This window comes from Schistocerca nitens, chromosome 2 (assembly GCF_023898315.1).
Source record: "Schistocerca nitens isolate TAMUIC-IGC-003100 chromosome 2, iqSchNite1.1, whole genome shotgun sequence".
Taxonomy (NCBI): domain Eukaryota; kingdom Metazoa; phylum Arthropoda; class Insecta; order Orthoptera; family Acrididae; genus Schistocerca; species Schistocerca nitens.
Genome location: NC_064615.1, coordinates 417,460,127 through 417,482,084, shown reverse-complemented (window position 1 = coordinate 417,482,084; position 21,958 = coordinate 417,460,127). Strand labels below are relative to the sequence as shown.

The 21,958-nt window shown below is 37.3% G+C and overlaps 1 protein-coding gene across 1 annotated transcript in view; it reads right to left on the bottom strand.

The window, feature by feature from the left end:
• Positions 1-608: 608 nt before the first annotated feature.
• LOC126236291 (uncharacterized) overlaps positions 609-21,958 on the bottom strand; it is a 72,349-nt gene continuing 50,999 nt past the window's right edge. Inside the window, exon 3 of the mRNA XM_049945479.1 lies at positions 609-1,674. Within this exon, the coding sequence (XP_049801436.1) occupies positions 862-1,674 (813 nt within the window). The 3' untranslated portion in view covers positions 609-861. The remainder of the gene's footprint in view (positions 1,675-21,958) is intronic.

Below are 21,958 nucleotides of genomic sequence, written 5' to 3'. Positions count from 1 at the left end.
TTTTCTGTTGAAATTCTGAGATACATCTTTTTATTCCGTTTGTTGATAAGTGGTTGTAACATGATTCAGTTTCTTGTTGCTTATTCGGAAGTAGCTAAATGTAATCAGGTGTTCATGAATTAAATTGTTATTACTACAAGTTACTTATAATTTTGTGTGCCCAAGGATTGCCCACAGTTCTCTAAATTTATCAAGTATTAATGCTGAATGATTTATAGCTACTGCAGTTGATTAGCTCAGTGAGTGGTGAGCACAGCTGGTGTTCATTTGAACAATTCCTGTCGGTTAAGGGTGATCTCCCTGGTATCTTCATCTCTGGTGAAGTAGAAAAACCATATATTTTGTAATATGTCTTGTACATTTCGACAGTCTGGCAAAGCCATTTGGTGTGTTAGGTAAAACTAATTTCTCAATTTGATTTTTTCATGGCACAACATATAAATTCTGAAATACTTAAACAAGAAGCACTGATTCATATGGAAATATGTTATCAGAGCATGACAAGCTACATTCTGGAAAATAACAGGAAGTTCAAAAAATAAAAAAAATCAGGGGTGTATTTGAATTAATCAAATGTGAAATTTTTTTTTACTAAAATTTACATACATACAACTGTGCAGTGATAAAAAAATAAAATACAAAATGAGACATGCTTCTGAATTCTTCATATATGAAAATTTACAGTTTTCTCTTTATACAAAAAATTACATACAATAGTGCAGTGAAGATAGACTGATTAAAAATTTCTTCCTGCCACAAACTCATATTATCGTGCTAAATGAAGTCCACATGTATCGCTCACATGAATTACAATTACTGTCAGGACCATACAATGAAAGTTACAGAGTGTTATAATAAATGCTAACTATGATTAACTTCATCATTAGCATCTGCATAAATGTTTAGATATATGACTTGACCAGTGGAGGTTGTTTGTGTACCACTTTCTGTTACTACTGGCATGTTCTGGAAGGCGTCGTTAGTTCTCACACGCATTTCACCACTGCTGGACGTGCTATCTGATGCAAGTTCTACATCCTTTTCTCCGTCCAATTCATCATCTGAGAAATGAAAATGGTTTTCTAGTAATACTTGTAGCCTGCTCTTCCACTTATCTGCTACCTCGGTGGTCAATGCTTGTATTTGGTTTGTCTTTACATGCTTATAAGTTTCACTTGCGTCAACTGTAAAGTGCTTTATTGAATTAAAGACTGCAGCTGGTAAAAATTTCTTGAAAAGTTCTTCTTGCACCATATTCTCCAAATCTTCCAAAACAAATGATGAAAACTCTGATGAACCAGCAACTTGGTATGTGCACAATATTTCATACAAAGACATTTCCATTATTCTCCTTACATCTGAATCGAGAACACTTGCATTATTACTGTCGTGTGAAGTTTCAGAATCTTTTCTTCTGCAGGGAAGTATATTATCTTGCTTCTTCAATGTAGAAGCGTATGTTTTGTTGCTATGTGCATCAACTGTATTTTCAGTTTTTGGCACAGTGGACTGCGTGGAAAATAAATCTTTATGTTTTTCAGATTTGCTGCCAATTGCATTTTTCAAAATGTCATCTGTAGAACAGACATCGTCTGAAACATTTTCTTTGATCTGTGATGACTGTTCCACCATATTTCCAGACTCTACCTGTCTGTGTTTACCTAGTTCTTTCATCTGAAACACAAAATGTTGTACACATATAAACTGATTGAGCACTTGTCACAGATAACGACAAGAACATTTTGAGAAAATTAAAATTATAAAACAACTCACAAAAGACAGATCCATTAAATCATCTAAGCAATTAACAGAGACTAATATTGAAAAATCAATGACAAAATTAAGAATAAAATTAAGATGCTATATGTCAGACAAACAAAATTTGAAAAATTCTCTCTAGATCTGAACTACGAGGTATACGACGGATATTGCTGCATGCTGCATAATAAAACCACCTCATCCTCATCCTCATCCTCATCCTCATCCTCATCCTCCTCCTCCTCCTCCTCCTCCTTCTCCAAATAAATATATGTATGTAGCACTGAGATGATTACAGATATCCACATTGAAGTGAGATGGTACTCTTGTAAGGCTGGTGCCACAACTCTTGATGAAAAGTCAAGAGAACATCTGATGAGACATTTTGCATGGCACACAAGTAAAGGAAGCCTTTAAGACACACAAGTGACTGATATGCCAAAATGAGAATGCTGTGCACAGTTCTAACTGATTTTGGTGGTAGTGTCTGTTGTAGCATAAGGTTTTCCATATGGCTATAACTAGCCTTCCTGATGTTAATCAAGCACAGAAAAAAAATATTTAAATTAACATACATGACAAAAATAAAAATTTGTGTGTTGCAGAACATTAATATATATTTGTTTTGCAGCAAACAGAAATTTGTCTTGAAGACCATAATATTACCTTGAGTAATAATCTAACAAAACTGAGTCTGACATTGTTACAATATGCCCATACAACATAAATGTGACACATGGCATCTACATTCACAATGAAAATAGCTCTGATAAAATAGAAGTTAGTTTCAAACTATGTAAGATGCATTAAAGAATAAGACGATGATACAAAGAGCCTGATAATTTACTGTTAGATAGTTAGGACCAACCTGTTGAAAGAACTAAGTTTTCCTACTCTGTGTTAGATTGATCTGAGAGCTCAAATGTAAAAAAAAATGATTGGCATTTCGATACTATAACAAAGACGTGTGAATGTTTCAGAAAGAAATTTGACAATGCACATAGGAAAAGAATATTTTCGTATTTTGGAGAAAGAAATTTTAACATTAATAAATGCTCCCAAACCAAAAAATCCAAATCTAACACAAAGCCAATTGGGAAAAAGTAACTAAGAAAATTAACTGGCGGTGTGTTGTTATACTAATACTGGACACCATGGTGTAAGTGAGTCCATAATGGTTGGAAATAAAAGGGAAACATCATTCTTGAAAAAGAATGTAGGAAAGTCATCGAAAAGGAAGAAAGTTTTGTTGTTGGGCAGTTCTCATGCCAGAGGTGTAGGCCAACTTCTGCAGGAGGAATTAGGACCAGAATACCAAGTCACAAATTTTTTCAAACCAAGTGCTAGTCTGGATCAGGTGACAGAGGATTTAGGTTCACTCTGTAAAGATTTTACCAGGGAAGACACCGTGGTTGTTGTGGGAGGGCCAGGGAACAGTATCGACAGAGATCCTGGGTACAGTATAGAGTGTGACCTGGTAAAGATTGCGTCGGCATCGAGACACACCAATGTTGAATTTATATCTGTCCTGAGACGCCATGACCGGTCTCATTTGAACTCTTCTGTTGGGAGAGTTAATTTGGATTTGGAACGGCTGCTTGGGTCGGCTGCGGGGGTCATATTGGTGTGGTTCCTGTTGATTCTCTCAGTAGGTGGGACTATACCAGGCACGGCCTACATCTCAACAGGAAAGGGAAGGGCAAACTGGCAGGGGTAATAGCAGGAAATTTAAGGGGGGGAGGCACTGCCATGAATGGTAAAATACCAGTGGTTACAGGTGTTGGAGCAGCACCTTTTTTAGGATAGGTAAGACAGTAAGATGTCAAGTTCTACGAGAGGTCAGGATTGAAACAAATCATCAGTTTAGGAAAGAAATTAAACAGCACAATTCTAGCACATTGGATCACCAATCACAGCTGTCAATTATAAATTTTCACCAATCACCAGAAATTTTATCTCCACCAAGTTGTATCTCAGTCCTAGGTAATTGCATTGATGAATTAAAGTCACCCAACCCAGTTGACATAATTTGCCTCTCTGAACACCATGTGACTACTGGTATAGGAACTAGACCTAAGCACTATGAGAAACTCGGAGAGGGGAGTACTGTAAATGTTAGAATAAGGAAAGGTTCTCATAAAAGTATAATTAAAAATAATGTAAGTATATTTCATCAAAATATTGGGAGTTTAAAGAATTAAATAGATGAGCTTCTGGTTTGTTTAGAAGATTTAGAAGCTGAGGATGAAATAGATATACTATGCCTGTCTGAGCATCACATTGTTACTGATATGGATAAGGTAAATGTAAGTGGGATATAAGCTCTCTGCACACGTAATTAGAGAAAATATGGAGAAAGGAGGAGTTGCTACATATCTCAAAAGTTATCATTGTGCAAAAAGTATAGAAACAAAAAAGTTTTGTGTAGAGAAACATATAGAAGCATGTGCCTGTGAGCTTAAATTAAATAAAGTCACATTTATAATTGTAACTGTATATAGGTCCCCATCGGGAAATTTTCATCTATTTCTGAAAAATTTGGAGTCTTTGTTGTGCTATCTGTCAGATAGGGGGAAGCAAATTATTATTTGTGGGGACTTCAATGTAGATTCTCTGAAAGAGGGTAATAGGAAAAATGACCTTGAAGTATTACTTGGTTCTTTCAATTTGACACCCGTTATTGATTTTCCTACTCGGGTGGTAAAGGATAGCAGCTCACTAATAGATAAGTTCTTTATAGACCAAGATAAGTTTAACCAGATAAATGCTCAGCCTGTTGAGAATGGTCTTTCTGATCATGGTGCAGAGCCAGTTACAATATATGACATAGCTCCATTCAGCAGTACTAAACAGTCCTCCAAAGTAGTACGTTCAGTCAACGATTTAACAATTGCAAATTTCAGGGAAAGCCTACAGCAGTTAGACTGGGATGAGGTGTACCGTGAACCTGACGCCAACTTAAAATATAATTTATTTCATGACACTTTTGTAAATGCATTTGAAAACTGCTTCCCCAAGAAAATAGTTAAATATACTCTTAAGAAACCATGTAACAAACAATGGCTTACTAAGGGTATAAAAATATCTTGTAACCGGAAAAGGGAAATGTATCTGACAGCAAGAAAGAGTAGTGACCACGAAACTATCAAACATTATAAAAACTACTCTGCTATATTAAGAAAAGTTATTAAAAAATCCAGAAGTATGCGTATCATGTCTGAAATCAGCAACTCTGATAGTAAAATTAAAACAATTTGGAATATTATTAAAAGAGAAACAGGTCAACCAAGAGCACAGGAAGACAGTATTACCATCAAATTGAATGAAAACTTTATGAACAAAAAGTCAGAAGTTGAAAATATTGTTAATAATCATTTTCTAAATGTTAAGGATATAGTAGGATCCAGGTGTTCATTAGAAGATACTAGGCTGTTAATGGAAGAGGTTATACCTATGCAATTTGATACAATTGAAATCTCACCCACCGCTCCCTCTGAAATTAGGAAAATAATAAACTTGCTTAAAAGCAAAAAATCACATGGAATTGATGGCATTTCCAGCAAACTACTAAAAACTTGTTCTCAACAGATAAGGAAGATTCCCAGCCACCTGTGTAATAGCTCTCTGGAACATGGCATTTTACCTGATAGACTGAAATATGCTATTGTTATACCTTTGCATAAAAAAGGGGATAGATCTGATGTCAACAATTACCGTCCAATCTCCCTTCTAACAGCTTTATCCAAAATTTTTGAGAAAGTAATGTATTCAAGAGCAGCTTCACATGTTGTTGTTGTTGTTGTTGTTGTTGTTGTTGTGGTCTTCAGTCCTGAGACTGGTTTGATGCAGCTCTCCATGCTAATCTATCCTGTGCAAGCTTCTTCATCTCCCAGTACCTACTGCAACCTACATCCTTCTGAATCTGCTTAGCGTATTCATCTCTTGGTCTCCCTCTACGATTTTTACCCTCCACGCTGCCCTCCAATGCTAAATTTGTGATCCCTTGATGCCTCAGGACATGTCCTACCAACCGATCCCTTCTTCTAGTCAACTTGTGCCACAAACTTCTCTTCTCCCCAATCCTATTCAATACCTCCTCATTAGTTACGTGATCTACCCACCTAATCCTCAACATTCTTCTGTAGTACCACATTTCGAAAGCTTCTATTCTCTTCTTGTCCAAACTATTTATTGTCCATGTTTCACTTCCATACATGGCTACACTCCATACAAACACTTTCAGAAACGACTTCATGACACTTAAATCTATACTCGATGTTAACAAATTTCTCTTCTTCAGAAATGCTTTCCTTGCCATTGCCAGTCTACATTTTATATCCTCTCTACTTCGACCATCATCAGTTATTTTGCTCTCCAAATAGCAAAACTCCTTTACTACTTTAAGTGTCTCATTTCCTAATCTAATTCCCTCAGCATCACCCGACTTAATTCGACTACATTCCATTATCCTCGTTTTGCTTTTGTTGATGTTCATCTTATATCCTCCTTTCGAGACACTGTCCATTCCGTTCAACTGCTCTTCCAAGTCCTTTGCTGTCTCTGACAGAATTACGTCATCGGCAAACCTCAACGTTCTTATTTCTTCTCCATGGATTTTAATACCTACTCCAAACTTTTCTTTTGTTTCCTTTACTGCTTGCTCAGTATACAGATTGAATAACATCGGGGAGAGGCTACAACCCTGTCTCACTCCCTTCCCAACCACTGCTTCCCTTTCATGCCCCTCGACTCTTATAACTGCCATCTGGTTTCGGTACAAATTGTAAATAGCCTTTCGCTCCCTGTATTTTACCCCTGCCACCTTTAGAATTTGAAAGAGAGTATGCCAGTCAACATTGTCAAAAGCTTTCTCTAGATCTACAAAGGCTAGAAATGTAGGTTTGCCTTTCCTTAATCTTTTTTCTAAGATAAATCGTAAGCTCAGTATTGCATCATGTGTTCCAACATTTCTACGGAATCCAAACTGATCTTCCCCGAGGTCGGCTTCTACCAGTTTTTCCATTCGTCTGTAAATAATTCGCGTTAGTATTTTGCAGCTGTGACTTATTAAACTGATAGTTCGGTAATTTTCACATCTGTCAACACCTGCTTTCTTTGGGATTGGAATTATTATATTCTTCTTGAAGTCTGAGGGTATTTCGCCTGTCTCGTACATCTTGCTCACCAGATGGTAGAGTTTTGTCAGGACTGGCTCTCCGAAGGCCGTCAGTAGTCCTAATGGAATGTTGTCTACTCCCGGGGCCTTGTTTCGACTCAGGTCTTTCAGTGCTCTGTCAAACTCTTCACGCAGTATCGATCTCCCATTTCATCTTCATCTACATCCTCTTCCATTTCCATAATATTGTCCTCAAGTACATTGCCCTTGTATAGACCCTCTATATACTCCTTCCACCTTTCTATTTTCCCCTCTTTGCTTAGAACTGGGTTTCCATCTGAGCTCTTGATATTCATACAAGTGGCTCTCTTTTCTCCAAAGGTCTCTTTAATTTTCCTGTAGGCAGTATCTATCTTACCCCTAATGAGATAAGCCTCTACATCCTTACATTTGTCCTCTAGCCATCCCTGCTTAGCCATTTTGCACTTCCTGTCTATCTCATTTTTGAGACGTTTGTATTCCTTTTTGCCTGCTTCATTTACTGCATTTTTATATTTTCTCCTTTCATCAATTAAATTCAATATTTCTTCTGATACCCAAGGATTTCCACTAGCCCTCGTCTTTTTACCTACTTGATCCTCTGCTGCCTTCACTACTTCATCCCTCAGAGCTACCCATTCGTCTGAAAATGCCATATATGCTTTCACCAATCAAATTTTGAATGATCTGAATAACCGAACACCACCCATTGGGATTTTTTGTGATCTCTCAAAGGCTTTCTGCTAGACAAGCTCAAGTATTGTGGCATGAGTGGGACAGTGCACAAATGGTTTAATTCGTACCTAACTGGAAGAGTGCAGAAAGTTGAAAGAAGCAGTTCTCATAATATGCAAAGATCAACACATTCCTCAAACTGGGGAACTAACAAGAATGGGGTTCCACATGGGTCTGTCTTGGTTCCTTTGTTGTTCTTAATATATATTAATGACTTGCCATTCTATATTCATGAAGAGGCAAAGTTACTTCTCTTTGCTGATGATACAAGTATAGTAATCATACCTGACAAACAAGAATTAACTGATGAAATTGTCAATAATGTCTTTCAGAAAATTACTAAGTGGTTCCTTGCAAACGGACTCTCACTGAATTTTGATAAGACACAGTACATACAGTTCCGTACAGTAAATGGTATGACGCCATTAATAAATATAGACCTTAATCAGAAGCATATAGCTAAGGTAGAATATTCAAAATTTTTAGGTGTGTCCATTGATGAGAGATTAAATTGGAAGAAACACATTGATGATCTGCTGATACTTTTGAGTTCAGCTACTTATGCAATAAGGGTCATTGCAAATTTTGGTAATAAACATCTTAGTAAATTAGCTTACTACGCCTATTTTCACTCCCATATGCAATATGGGATCATATTTTGGGGCAATTCATCACTGAGGAATAAAGTATTTAGTGCACCAAAGCGTGTAATCAGAATAATAGCTGGAGTCCACCCAAGATCATCCTGCAGACATTTATTTAAGGCTCTAGGGATATTCGCAGTAGCTTCTCAGTATATATACTCTCTTATGAAATTTGTTATTAACAACCAAACCCAATTCAAAAGTAATAGCAGTGTGCATAACTACAATACTAGGAGAAAGGATGATCTTCACTATTCAAGATTAAATCTAACTTTGGCACCGAAAGGGGTGAATTATACTGCCACTAAAGTCTTTGGTCACTTACCAAATAGTATCAAAAGTCTGACAGATAACCAACAAGTATTTAAGAAGAAATTAAAAGAATTTCTGAATGACAACTCCTTCTACTCCATAGAGGAATTTTTAGATATAAATGAAGAAAAAAAAAGAAAAAAAATTGTAAAAAAATTAAAAAAACAAAAAAATAAAAAAGTTGTTATATTAACTTAATTATGTTGTTAAATTAACTTAATTATGTCATGTATTGGAAAATTTGACTCGTTCCACATCATTACGAAATATCGTATTCATGATCCATGGAACTAGTATTAATCTAATCTTAATCTAATTCCAGTCCAAAACAAAAAGGCAAAAGTAAAAGAGAATAACACACACACAGACACGCACGCACGCACGCACGCACACACACACACACACACACACACAGGGTAAACCCTACACTATGCAGACAAGTAGCCAGGTCTTATTGCCAAATATTCTTCAAACAAGTCTAGTGTTCATAGTCCTTGATTTTTGCTTTAAGCTCATATTTTATCAATGCCAACAGGACAAAGATTATATACATGGAATGACAGCTCGTTACAGTGAGGATATTCTCTTATTAATGTTGGTTATAAAACTCATTAACCTCATCAAAAGGAAAACAAATCACTTGATAAGACTAAAATTACAAGAAAGTAAAGGGCAATCAGTACTTACCTACTGGAGAGGAAATTCCAAGTACTACTGGAGATAATCTTACAGAAAGATGTAACCACCATTTGATAATGTCATCTTTGTGTGGTCCACAGTCCAAAAACTGGTTTGATGCAGCTCTCCATGCTTCTCTATCCTGTGCAAGCCTCTTCATCTCCGAGTAACTATTGCTACCTACATCCTTCTGAATCTGCTTAGCGTATTCAACTCTTGGTCTTCCCTATGACTTTTACCTTCCACACTTACCTCAAGTACTAAATTGGTGATCCCTTGACACCTCAGAACGTGTCCTACAAACTGATCCCTTCTTCTAGTCAAGTTGTGCCACAAATTCCTCTTGTCCCCAATTCTATTCAGTACCTCCTCATTAGCTACGTTATCTGCCCAATCTAATCTTCAGCATTCTTCTGTAGCACCACATTTTGAAAGCTTCTATCTCTTCTTGTCTAAACTGTTTATCATCCATGTTTCACTCCCATACATGGCTACACTCCATACAAATACTTTCAGGATAGACTTCCTCACACTTATATCTATACTCAATGTTAACAAATTTCTCTTCTTCAGAAGTGCTTTCCTTGCCATAGCCAGTCTCCATTTCACATCCTCTCTACTTCAACCATCATCAGTTATTTTGCTCCCAAATAGTAAAACTCATTTACTACTAGTGTCTCATTTCCTAATCTAACACCCTCAGTATCACCTTATTTAATTCGACTACATTCCATCATCCTCGTTTTGCTTTTGTTCACGTTCATCTTACATCCTCCTTTCAAGACACTGTCCATTCCGGACAAAATTACAATGTCGTCGGCAAACCTCAAAGTTTTTATTTCTTTTATTTTCATCCGACAATATGATAAGCTTTTTTACATGATTTACATTTAAGCCTTAGACCATTTTCCCCAAGTGTTACAAAAGGAGTAAGTGAATACACTATAGAACTACAAATAGCAAGAAGAACAGGGCAAAAATACAATTTATGTATAGATTACATTATTTGTTTTCTTAATTAAATGTCGAAAAATGTCTGGTTTGCAATATGTAATCTATGGTATGTCAGGGAACCAAGTAGTGGAACTATTTATTTAACAAGCTGGTTACATCACCTTTGTAAAAGGTACAAGATGCTGTTGTGTTTGTATTATATGGCATGGAGAACCAACTTCACTGTGTGCATGTACAGATCGCAACATACACCATCATAATTTAAAACACATGGAAATTCAACCACCTGAGATTGCCAAACATTTGGTACATGGTCCATTTTAAAATTAAATAGCTATAAACATTGACACATGGTTCATAATATTAAATAAATGGTTATAAACATCTTGAAAGGTTACAACCCCATTAACACAAAAACTTTAAAAATTCTTATAAAGAAACCAAGCATTCAATGAGACAATAGAGAAAGAAGGGCAGGGAGGGGGGGGGGGGCAAAACAACATTCTTATTATATTTTATGTGGTACTGTATGACACAAGTTATACAGGGAAACAGCACAAGAGTCTTTCTATGGATGCTAAATAATGCCCATAAACGAATTGTATAAAACAATAAAGGAGACAAAGTGGGTGTGGGGGAGGGGGAGGGGGAGGAGGAAGAGGAAGAGGGAGGGGAGGGTAGATGGAAATCCACAAGAGATACAGGAAGGATATAGCAGGTTGAAGGGAAGTTGAAGCAGTGGGTGGAGAAGAAGGGAATTAGGTTATACGTAAGACTATTAAATGACATTCTTACATTTTCTAATAAACATATGAATAATCACTATCAAATAATCACTATCATGATACCAATCATTACTGTAAATTATTGTAATGTTGTAAGAACATCATATGCACCCATATCCACATCATATATTATGGATCACATATATCACATATCCCCTTGTCTAAGGTGGTTGTAATCCTTAACACTGTATATAACTATTCATTTTAATAACAGAGATGTATCACATATTAAATGATCTCAAAAAGTTGATCTTCTATGTCTCTTATATTACGATGCTTTACACCATGCTGTGAAGTTGGTTCTCCACACCATATAATGTAAACACTGGCATCTTGAACATACTGCAAACATAATGTAACCAGCTTGTTAAATAAGCAGTTTCAGGACCTGGTTCTCTGACATGCCACGGATTACGTGGTGCAGACTGTGATGTCTCTGTCCCAAAATGTTGGTCACTTCTTAGACATAGGGATATGAAGTGTAAGCCTGTGATTTGGTCATCTATTTTATAATACAGCCTTATAATATTAATAAGTCATGCAGGTAGCCAGCAATTAACATATCACAAAAATTTTCTCACTTTTACTTACAAAATGTCAGGTTCATATAACCAAAGACAAATATTTTAATGATCCATCACAAACAACTGCACAACCTACAACAGCTGAAAGAATGCCTCCTCTCCTTCCTGTAAATCCTAGACATCATTTACAATATAATCCTACACATGGGTTTCTATCCTTCTCTTCCTAAAACCTAAGAAACCTGCCTCTGATACCTTCTCCTAACATCCCATCAGCCTTACCTCTGTGTTCTGCACATCCTGATACGAAGTATCCATAAACACCTACTAAAATACTTACCTATGCCTATCCTTCAATGTGGCTTCCATCCCACTTTTTCTTCGAATGACCAACTCCTGCACCTTACTAATGTCCTATCCCATCAAATCCAACAACCACAAATCCACCATTTTTGTCTCCCTAGATATTGAGAAAGTTTATGAGGGTGTATGGCATTCCGGACTCCTCTTTAAGCTCCAGCCATATGCACTTCCCATAAATTATGTCCACCTCATCGCATCCTTTCTCTCTAAACATCCGTCTTACATCACAATCAACAACACCAGCTCCCGTATCTTCCATACCACTGCAGGTGTGCCCCTAGGTTCTGTCTTCTTGCCTCTCCTGTATGTCCTCTACACTGCCAATGTGCCAAAGACCCCTCCTCCTGCATAGATCCTCCAGTATGCTAATGACACCGCTTTCCTCGCCCTCTACTCTACCCTCCAAAAATCCCAATGATCCCTCCCAGTGACACCTCAAAATCAACCCTACCAAAACCCAGGCAATAATTATAGGCCAAACCACCCACAGCTTCTGCACTCACGATTTAACGTTTACAACCATCCTATCCAGTTAACGAACACACTAACATACTTCAGATTAACACTTGATAATTAATGTGGAAGCCCCCATCCACTAACCTTTCAACAGAAAGCCCACAATAGACTAAAATTACTAAAATTATTAATCAACCGAACAGGGGACTGCACCTTCCCAAAATCCTCCATACGTATAAAGCCCCGATTGTACCCATCCATCTTGAACACTTTCGAATATCCTACGTTACCCGTAAACTCAACATTATCCACCCTCTAGTTTCCCCCCTGCTCACTGACCCTGGTAATCTGCCACACCTGTACCACCACATTCCCCCCAACATTACATCTCAGGTCAAACAATAAGTAACAATCCCTCCTCTTTGATACCTGCTATGCCTTCCACATCAAACATTCCCTTTCAAACAGCTTATGCATTGAAGCAAAAGTATCTGCTCCAACAATGAATGCCTCGACACCTACACCAACGATCTCTCCCCAAATATCAAGCAGATCTTGTCCACTAATAAATCTCTCTGGCAGCCTTCTCCTTTTACCCTCTAACAAATACAATGTCTACATCCAAAAATAATCAGAAATACCTCCACTGTCATGCAGCACCAAGCCTCAATGCCTCAATATAATACTCTGCCAGGGCTAAGACTTTCTCAAGCTGTGACCTCAAATGAAATTGTCTCTCATTTATATAATTCCCCTACAAACCGATGTCACTTTAAGTTGTGATCCTGACTTCAATGACATCCTGTCAAACCATATGCTATTACTACAGGATTATACCCCTCCCCTCCCGCTCCAGACTCCTACTCTGGCATTATTCCCATTTTAAAACCTGCCTATGCAACCACTCACTGACATCATCTCCAGCTCGATCACTGGCAAATCCTACCTCAAAGACAGAGCTACATGTGAAACCTTGCATGATGTTTATCAACTAACACCACACAGATTTTTATATAAAAAATGATCACCACTTAACTGGTTGGGTGCATGAATGCACACAGAAAAACAGTCTGCCTTGGGGACACATCCACCCCATTACCGAGTACCGATCTATACGTTTACACGCAATTCAGACGCTACCATCCTGTATTAGCTTTCCTGCATTCCAGAGATGAGTATGTGATCTCCAAAATGCCTTCGCATCCTGCCGCAGTTGTCATTTTTCCATTTAATGCAAGAATATTATAAATACAATATAAATGATAAGTAGATTATCTTTTTTAATATAACATTGGAAACAAATGGAATTCAATAGTATTTCAAGTTACAGCTCTGAACAGAACATGAACGGCATTTCATCAGTCACATATATTTGCAAATTTTCCTCTCTTCTGAGTGATTTTCCAAGCTCTCCATTAACACTCCATTAATACTCGTCTGCTTCTAGAGAGTAAATGGAGAGCTTGGAACCAATCCATTTTGACAAGAGTAAATGGAGGACTGGGAAAACTCAGAGGAGAGGAAAATTCACATGCAACTGTGACTGATACAATGGCCTCATTCAGTCACATCGTACATAGGATGGTTTGTATCTGAATGCTTCCGGTAAGAGGCTACGTGCACAGCTGATGGCCAGAAGCATCCAGTCTGACCAAAGCACTAACTACCCTAATCTTGTGATTTCCATTGTGTTCCATTTGCATTCTTAGGGTAAATTTGTTCAAAAACTGAGGAAGGAAGTGGAGTTGAAACAGCTATTAGGAAAACAAAGTACTGTAGCATGGGAAAAGCCCTGGATAATACAGATTGTATGGAATAATCTTTTAGGGCAGTTCCACACATAGACACAAGGAATTCATTGTACAGAATGCGTTGTAAGTATAATGTTTGGTGCTACCACTCAAATTTAGTTTTCACAGAGGAAATGTATCTTACTTGTAAACTTATGCACTCAACGCCAGAGCAAGTTGTCGCAAATATGATCCACGGAACTAAAACTAACATCAGAAATCTCAATAAAAATTATGAATTCATTGTATTCCTACAGGAAAATGAAAACGGAGTTGGAATGTCAGCAGAGATGCTGTCAACATCAAATAGAAATCACTGAAGTGTACAGATTCACCTTTATAGATACAAGTAATATTGTACTACTATAGAACCAGTAGGAAGAAAGGGTAGTGTGTTTGTATATAAAAACTTAGTAAGTCTCAGGACCTTCACAATAATGAAATTGGGTTGAACAGCTCTTCTAATGTTGTGACACAATACTGAGTAAGGAAACACACAGGCTAGCATTGCTGACTGTTTACAGGTTACAGAAGGAAATAACTTCAGTTACATAAACCAGCTAATATGGTTATGCAGACTCAACTGATAATAACTGCTTGCAGACACTTCCATACCAATTTTCTATCAGCCAGGACTGACTAGGGATGTCTCGAGTTGTTTATGTGCAGTTTTGGATTGTTTTCCTTGGTAAAATTCCTTACAAAGCTGAAAGGACATGGTGCAACACCTGCTGCCAATTTGTCTGTAGACCAAACAACCATCAGTAATTTACATGTAAAACCAATATTCAATAGTTCATTTTATTATGATGTTCAAATGTTAACAATGACATTTACTGACAATAACTAAAAACACAGTACTTAGAATGACACTAGAGAAACAACAATGGGAAAAAAGATATACAGCAAACAGCGTACAAAGAAAATTTAACCCTTTCATAAATAAATTACTGCAGCACTTTTAGTCTTGTTTTTCCCTATAGCAAACAATAGCACTACTGAACTGAAGCATTCATATGGGACGGATAATTCCTGAGATTAGAGTACTTTGTGCTAGGAAGAGAGCTCTCTATGTAATTCAAAACACAAGCTGTAATCAAAAGACGAAACTCCATTGTCACCAGTATCATATAATCCTTCACTGTGTTACTAAAAAATCAAAATATATGTAACAACACAAAAAAATAAAAACCACTAAGAATAAGGCCAGAACAATTTGAAATACCACTATATAAGGAAAGATCAAAAGTTTCCACTGAAATGCCATTCAGGCCAGAATCGGTATGCCAATCAGTCAAAATCACCATGAGCAATGAGCCAATCATCCCGCCGATGCACCGGCTGAGGATACACATTTGGTAAAACACCATGTACTGCTGCATGAAGTGGTCTGTAGCTGCCAACTGCACATCTTCATCACATGTAAACTGTCGACCATTCAAGGCCTTTGCCAAGGGACCAAAGGTGTGATAATCGCTTGGGGAGAAATCAGGACAGTAGAGCAGGTGCTCGGGTGCCTGAGTGCCTCTCCTTAGAGTTGACTAACTTCTGTGTCACATTTGATACATGCGTTATTATAAAGCAGCATCAACCCTTGTTGCATTGCGTTCCACAATGATGGTTTTCAACAGACGTACTGCCCCATACACATTCTTCATTCTCCAGTGGATGTCTACCGGTTTTTGTCCTTCAGCAGTCAAGAAAAGAATAACAGCACATCGGTCCTGAGGTAATAACACTGCCTTAGTTCACATTTCCACATTCACCGCACACATATCAGAAAGACATGAATGCCACACTAATCCCTTGCCTACATGTCAGCACTTAAATACCTTCATTGGAGTCACACTATGTTGCAGCAATGCCTCAAGAGGGAACTTTTTGACCTCCAAAAATTGTTCATCAAATCCAATGAATACTTCCTGACAGTGGCAGCAAAAATTACATCCACTGATAAAACCCAAATAGACATATTTGTATAGACTTTGTGTGCACCACTGACATTCAAGTCACTATGAAGTAATTAATCAGCTAGCTATGGTGATGTTTCTAGCACAATATTGATATCTTATGCTGGATTGATACAACAAGCAGTAAAGTTTTCATGAGTATGACTCAAGGCATATTTCTGGGCAGATTCAAAATTGCTGTAGTAGCTCCCATCTACAATACTGGGCATAAGCAAATCACATCTAATTACAGACTCATTTCACTTTTTCCAGTCATTTCAAAAGCTTTTGGAAAAATGATAGATGACAGAACACTGATGTGTTTACCTGTGCAGAATGTGTTTTACTGCCTCTCTCCTTTAATACTAAATTCTTCATAGGAAAACTGATACAGAACTACTATTGGTGTATTCTACGGCATTTCCAAAGCCTCTGTGTGAATCACAAAATTCTACTTAGAAAACTAAACTAAAGTGTTCCGATATTGAACGTTTGAACGTATTGACAGAATGCATCATAGGCATGAAATTCAGAATTGGGGGGGGGGGGGGGGGGGGGCATATGACAGGTCTCACAAGGGTAATGTGTGAAGTAAATAACCTCACATCCACAAATTTTGCAGAGGTCTCTTTTATTAACTTGGGATTTCTATACTATTCCCTTAACTGTACATTCACAATACAACACACACAATTAATCTTGCATGTTTTCCACAGTTCAGCATGGAGTTAGTTACACTGGTTCACAGGTGTTCAACAAGCTCTCACCTAACATAAAACAAGAAGCTGAGAACCCCAACCAATTGCAAAGAAACATATCTCAGTAACAACTTCTCCTACCATATATATGAACATCTAGATTCAAGGATTGCACATTCCTGTTAATTACAAGGCAAGTAGAAATAATAAAAGAAACTGCATAACAATTAGTCATGTATTGCAAACAAAACTCTGTATTTAAAAATGTAGGTAACTATTTTCTTTGATAAATTCCACTGTAATCAAGTGAATATTATGCTACCAAACAGGAGATGAACAGCAGCATTTTATCATAACTAAAGAAGCAGCAGCTATTTCAAGGAAGCTGCATTATTTATAATTTATTAGGTAACATGTAGCTGCCATATGCACAAATAGCATTAACCTTCACCAAGGCACACACCCTACCTCAGTGTGAGCAGACGTATGACGGTTATTTACTGTATCGCCATTTTTTCATCTTCTTTGCTGGATTATTACCTAAATTAATATTTTCATTTTAAAAACACACTGACATATAAAATAATGTGCCTTAAAGTTGAACAGAATGGATAGTGTCTTGAAGGGAGTATATAAGATGAACATGAACAAAAGCAAAACAAGGATAATGGAATGTAGTCAAATTAAGTCGGGTGATGCTGAGGGAATTAGATTAGGAAATGAGACACTTAAAGTAGTAAAGGAGTTTTGCTATTTGGGGAGCAAAATTAACTGATGATGGTTGAAGTAGAGAGGATATAAAATGAAGACTGGCAATGGCAAGGAAAGCATTTCTGAAGAAGAGAAATTTGTTAACATCGAGTATAGATTTAAGTGTCAGGAAGTCGTTTCTGAAAGTATTTGTATGGAAGTGAAACATGGACGATAAATAGTTGGGACAAGAAAAGAATAGAAGCTTTCGAAATGTGGTACTACAGAACAATGCTGAAGATTAGATGGGTAGATCACGTAACTAATGAGGAAGTATTGAATAGGATTGGGGAGAAGAGAAGTTTGTGGCACAACTTGACTAGAAGAAGGGATCGGTTGGTAGGACATGTTCTGAGGCATCAAGGGATCACCAATTTAGTACTGGAGGGCAGCGTGGAGGGTAAAAAGTAAAAATCGTAGAGGGAGACCAAGAGATGAATACAATAAGCAGATTCAGAAGGATGTAGGTTGCAGTAGGTACTGGAAGATGAAGAAGCTTGCACAGGATAGAGTAGCATGGAGAGCTGCATCACACCAGTCAACAGGACTGAAGACCACAATAAACAAAAGAAAAAAAGAAAACTTGAACAAGAGAATACAATTTACTGTAACTTTAGCAAAATGCACAAAAACTGTGGTATTTCATTGTATAAGTTTATAAATACTATAAAATTTCCTACCACAATAAAGTCTACAAATTAGGTAGATTAGAGCAAAACAGGTAGATAAGGAAGACAAAATTTAAAAATTACAAACAAAAGAAAAAAATAAAACTTTTAACGAAATTATGTTTTCATCTGTGTCATTCACATTATTACGACAATTATCACAAGCAGGAACTGAGTGTTTTTGACAAACACTGTTGTTACAAGAGTTATACCTTAGTCGAGTTACAATTTTTTTTTTCCTTTTCTTTTTTTTTTTTTCCCCTTCTCCTCCTCTTCCTGAAACACAAATGTAGCAAAAGGGTTGTTTGGAGTCACTTCAGGCTGATTTGTTCTACTTTCTTCTTCACAGTAGGCACCAAGAAAAATGCTCATGTCTTTAGGGAGTGATAGGATTTTTGCTCGTTCTCTTAAATTTTCATCCATTAGTTCCACGGGCAGGTTAGAAAAATATTTCTGCCTCACTAAGGATTCCAAGGGCTTGTTCATGTGGTAAATTCACATGGAGTTTATTCTGGCAATATCCAGATATCTGAAGATAATTGTCATTAGCCATCTTTTAGTTATTCTAAGAGTTGAAATCCTTGAATACATAAGGTTAACTGTGTCCACAACCCCTTTAGTGGTATTGTAATCCATAATTTGAATTAGCTTACCAGTTTCATCATCCAGTTCGTATCGGTCATGTAAAGTTGGTAAAACCAGAACAACCTTTTGCTTTTTAGTAGCAAAAAAGACCAAAGTTGAGATTTCATTGCAACCATATAAATGACTGCTGGGAGCAAGTTTTTTTTTTATTTTCTGTCATGAATTCAGCTGGGATTTCAGCCTCATTCTTTCTCAAAGTTCCCAAGGCAGTCATTCCGACATAACAGATTTTCAGCCAATGGACAACTACTGAACCAATTCTCTGTGGTTATGTTTCAATTAGTTTTTATGAGTGGTTCAGTCAGATTTTTGACAATGTCTAATGGTCTGTTGGAAGTGAGGTACGGCCAGGCTTTTGTATCCCACAGTAAATCATCATATTAGATGTGTAAAAAGTTTGTGAATCACACTTAGCATAAACTTTGAGGCCATATTTGGCCGTCTTTTTGGCCATGTATTGGATAAAATTGCAGTGACCACGGAATGCCACAAACATTTCATTAATCGTCACATGTTCCCCAACACTGTTGGCTTTTCGACAATTGGCAAGAAATGTGGAACGAAAATTTCAAATCAGAGCTAACTTATCAGTTACAGAACGCTCTTTGCATGTTGTAACGTCGTCAAATTGTAGAGACCTCAACAACTGAAATCTATGATTGCTAAAATTAGCGCAAAAAATCACGAGTCCTGTTCCGTCGCTCATGAAATACTTGGAAAAATCAGCCCAGTTTCCACGTTTCATAGCAATCAAAAATAAAGCCCCGAACTGGACTTTTATTTCTGCCCTTGAGGTGGGCTTGTAGTCTCTTTCTTGAACTGTATTGTTGGAAGACTCACTTCTTTCATTTTCTGTTTGTGCAATGAAAATATTTGTCCATCTAACAATCTCATTGTAATTTCTAAGGAAATTATTTGATAAAAACATTATAGTTTTGTTTTACAGTTCCTACCCTGTTCTCCGGGGCCAGCAACTGTTTTTACAATATTTTTGGACTTGGTCTTCACTTTTGGTAAAATGGGCTTGTTAGCCCAAAATGTTTCATTGTCTTTTCCCAATAGATGCAGATCTGAAATCTATATCATCTCGATTATCGATTTCCTCTTCCTGGTGGTATCCACCTTGTTGTCTTTCACACTCCAGTTCTTGGAGAATTCTGAGTATATCCTCTGGCTTGTGAAAGTGTTGCCTAATAAATAAGAGAGGATTCTCTAAGAATTGGAAATAAATAAATATTGTAATAAAATAAAAGCTTGGAGAAGGTTCCTCATTGATAATGATAAGAAACTGTATAGGTAAACATCCATGAAACATTAATTATGCCAAATAAAGCTATATACTTTCAAGTTATTTACAAATGATACTTACATTTTGCTCCAATGGAGAGTGAAAAAAAGAAAACTTATATGGGTGCACAAAGGTAATCTACTGACAGCCAGCATTTGTCATGTAGACAATGACTGAGGAGGGAGACTTGTTCGAACATGCACATTGTTCTCTCTCTCTCTGGCACCATGTGGTGTAAACTAGAGAATACTCTCCCTTCTGGCCAACTCAGACCAGCCAAATGAAATTTTCAGGAGGTTTTCTTTAAAAAAAGATGGTAAACTACTGTCTGCGCACCCTGATAAAGGTTAAGCAGTGTAGTTCACTGTTAATACATCATATAGATTAAGTATCTAAGATTTTCATGGGTTTTGTTAACCACTTGGTTCTCTTTCTTGACATACCCCATACATAACATGATGAATGAATGAAAATTACTGAATGAGTGACTGCGATGGCTTTGTAATTGGTCCATGATTAGCTGCAATGCTAGAGGTGGCCAATGACACAAAATTGACAAGGCAAATTTTCCTACAGCAGAATTCCTCATCCATGAACAGCTAAGATTATATGTGCAGCCTTAGTCAAAGTTTATGTAGCATATTTAATATGTATGGCCACTTTGATGATAGGGTTCCAGAACACGGATGCATCTGACAAGACTTTATTTTCCTAAGACGTAATTTTACGTTTGTTTCTGATATGTGTTTGGCAATCACCAATTTTTCTAAATCAATATTTTTATGTACTGTTCATGATGTTGTAAGATGATCAAGAATATTTTACACAAGGGTCATCACGAAAAACTGTTTTCATTCTGCAATTTATGCTGGGACAGAACTCATCTGAAAACAAGGTATTCCCGTTCTGGATATCACTGATTTTGCACATGTGACCATTGTAGCTCAACATAGTAATAGCTCATATGGGAAATGTGTATCACAATATACTAAAATTGCTGATTTTCTGAAAAGAAATGAATTCTAATGCTTTGGCACCTATTCACTGGCGTACATCTACATCTACATTTATACTCCGCAAGCCACCGAACGGTGTGTGGCAGAGGCCACTTTACGCGCCAGTGTCATTACCTCCCTTTCCTGTTCCAGTCGCGTATGGTTCGCGGGAAGAACGACTGCCGGAAAGCCTCCGTGCGCACTCGAATCTCTCTAATTTTACATTCGTGATCTCCTCGGGAGGTACAAGTAGGGGGAAGCAATATATTCGATACCTCATCCAGAAACGCACCCTCTCAAAACCTGGACAGCAAGCTACACCGCGATGCAGAGCGCCTCTCTAGCAGAGACTGCCACTTGAGTTTGCTAAACATCTCCATAACGCTATCATGCTTACCAAATAACCCTGTGACTAAATGCGCCGCTCTTCTTTGGATCTTCTCTATTTCCTCTGTCAACCCGACCTGGCACGGATCCCACACTGATGAGCAATACTCAAGTATAGGTCGAACAAGTGTTTTGTAAGCCACCTCCTTAGTTGATGGACTACATTTTCTAAGGACTCTCCCAATGAATCTCAACCTGGCACCCGCCTTACCAACAATTAATTTTATATTATCATTCCACTTCAAATCGTTCCGCACGCATACTCCCAGATATTTTACAGAAGTAACTGCTACCAGTGTTTGTTCCACTATCATATAATCATACAATAAAGGATACTTCTATCTATGTATTCGCAATACATTACATTTGTCTATGTTAAGGGTCAGTTGCCACACCCTGCACCAAGTGCCTATCCGCTGCAGAT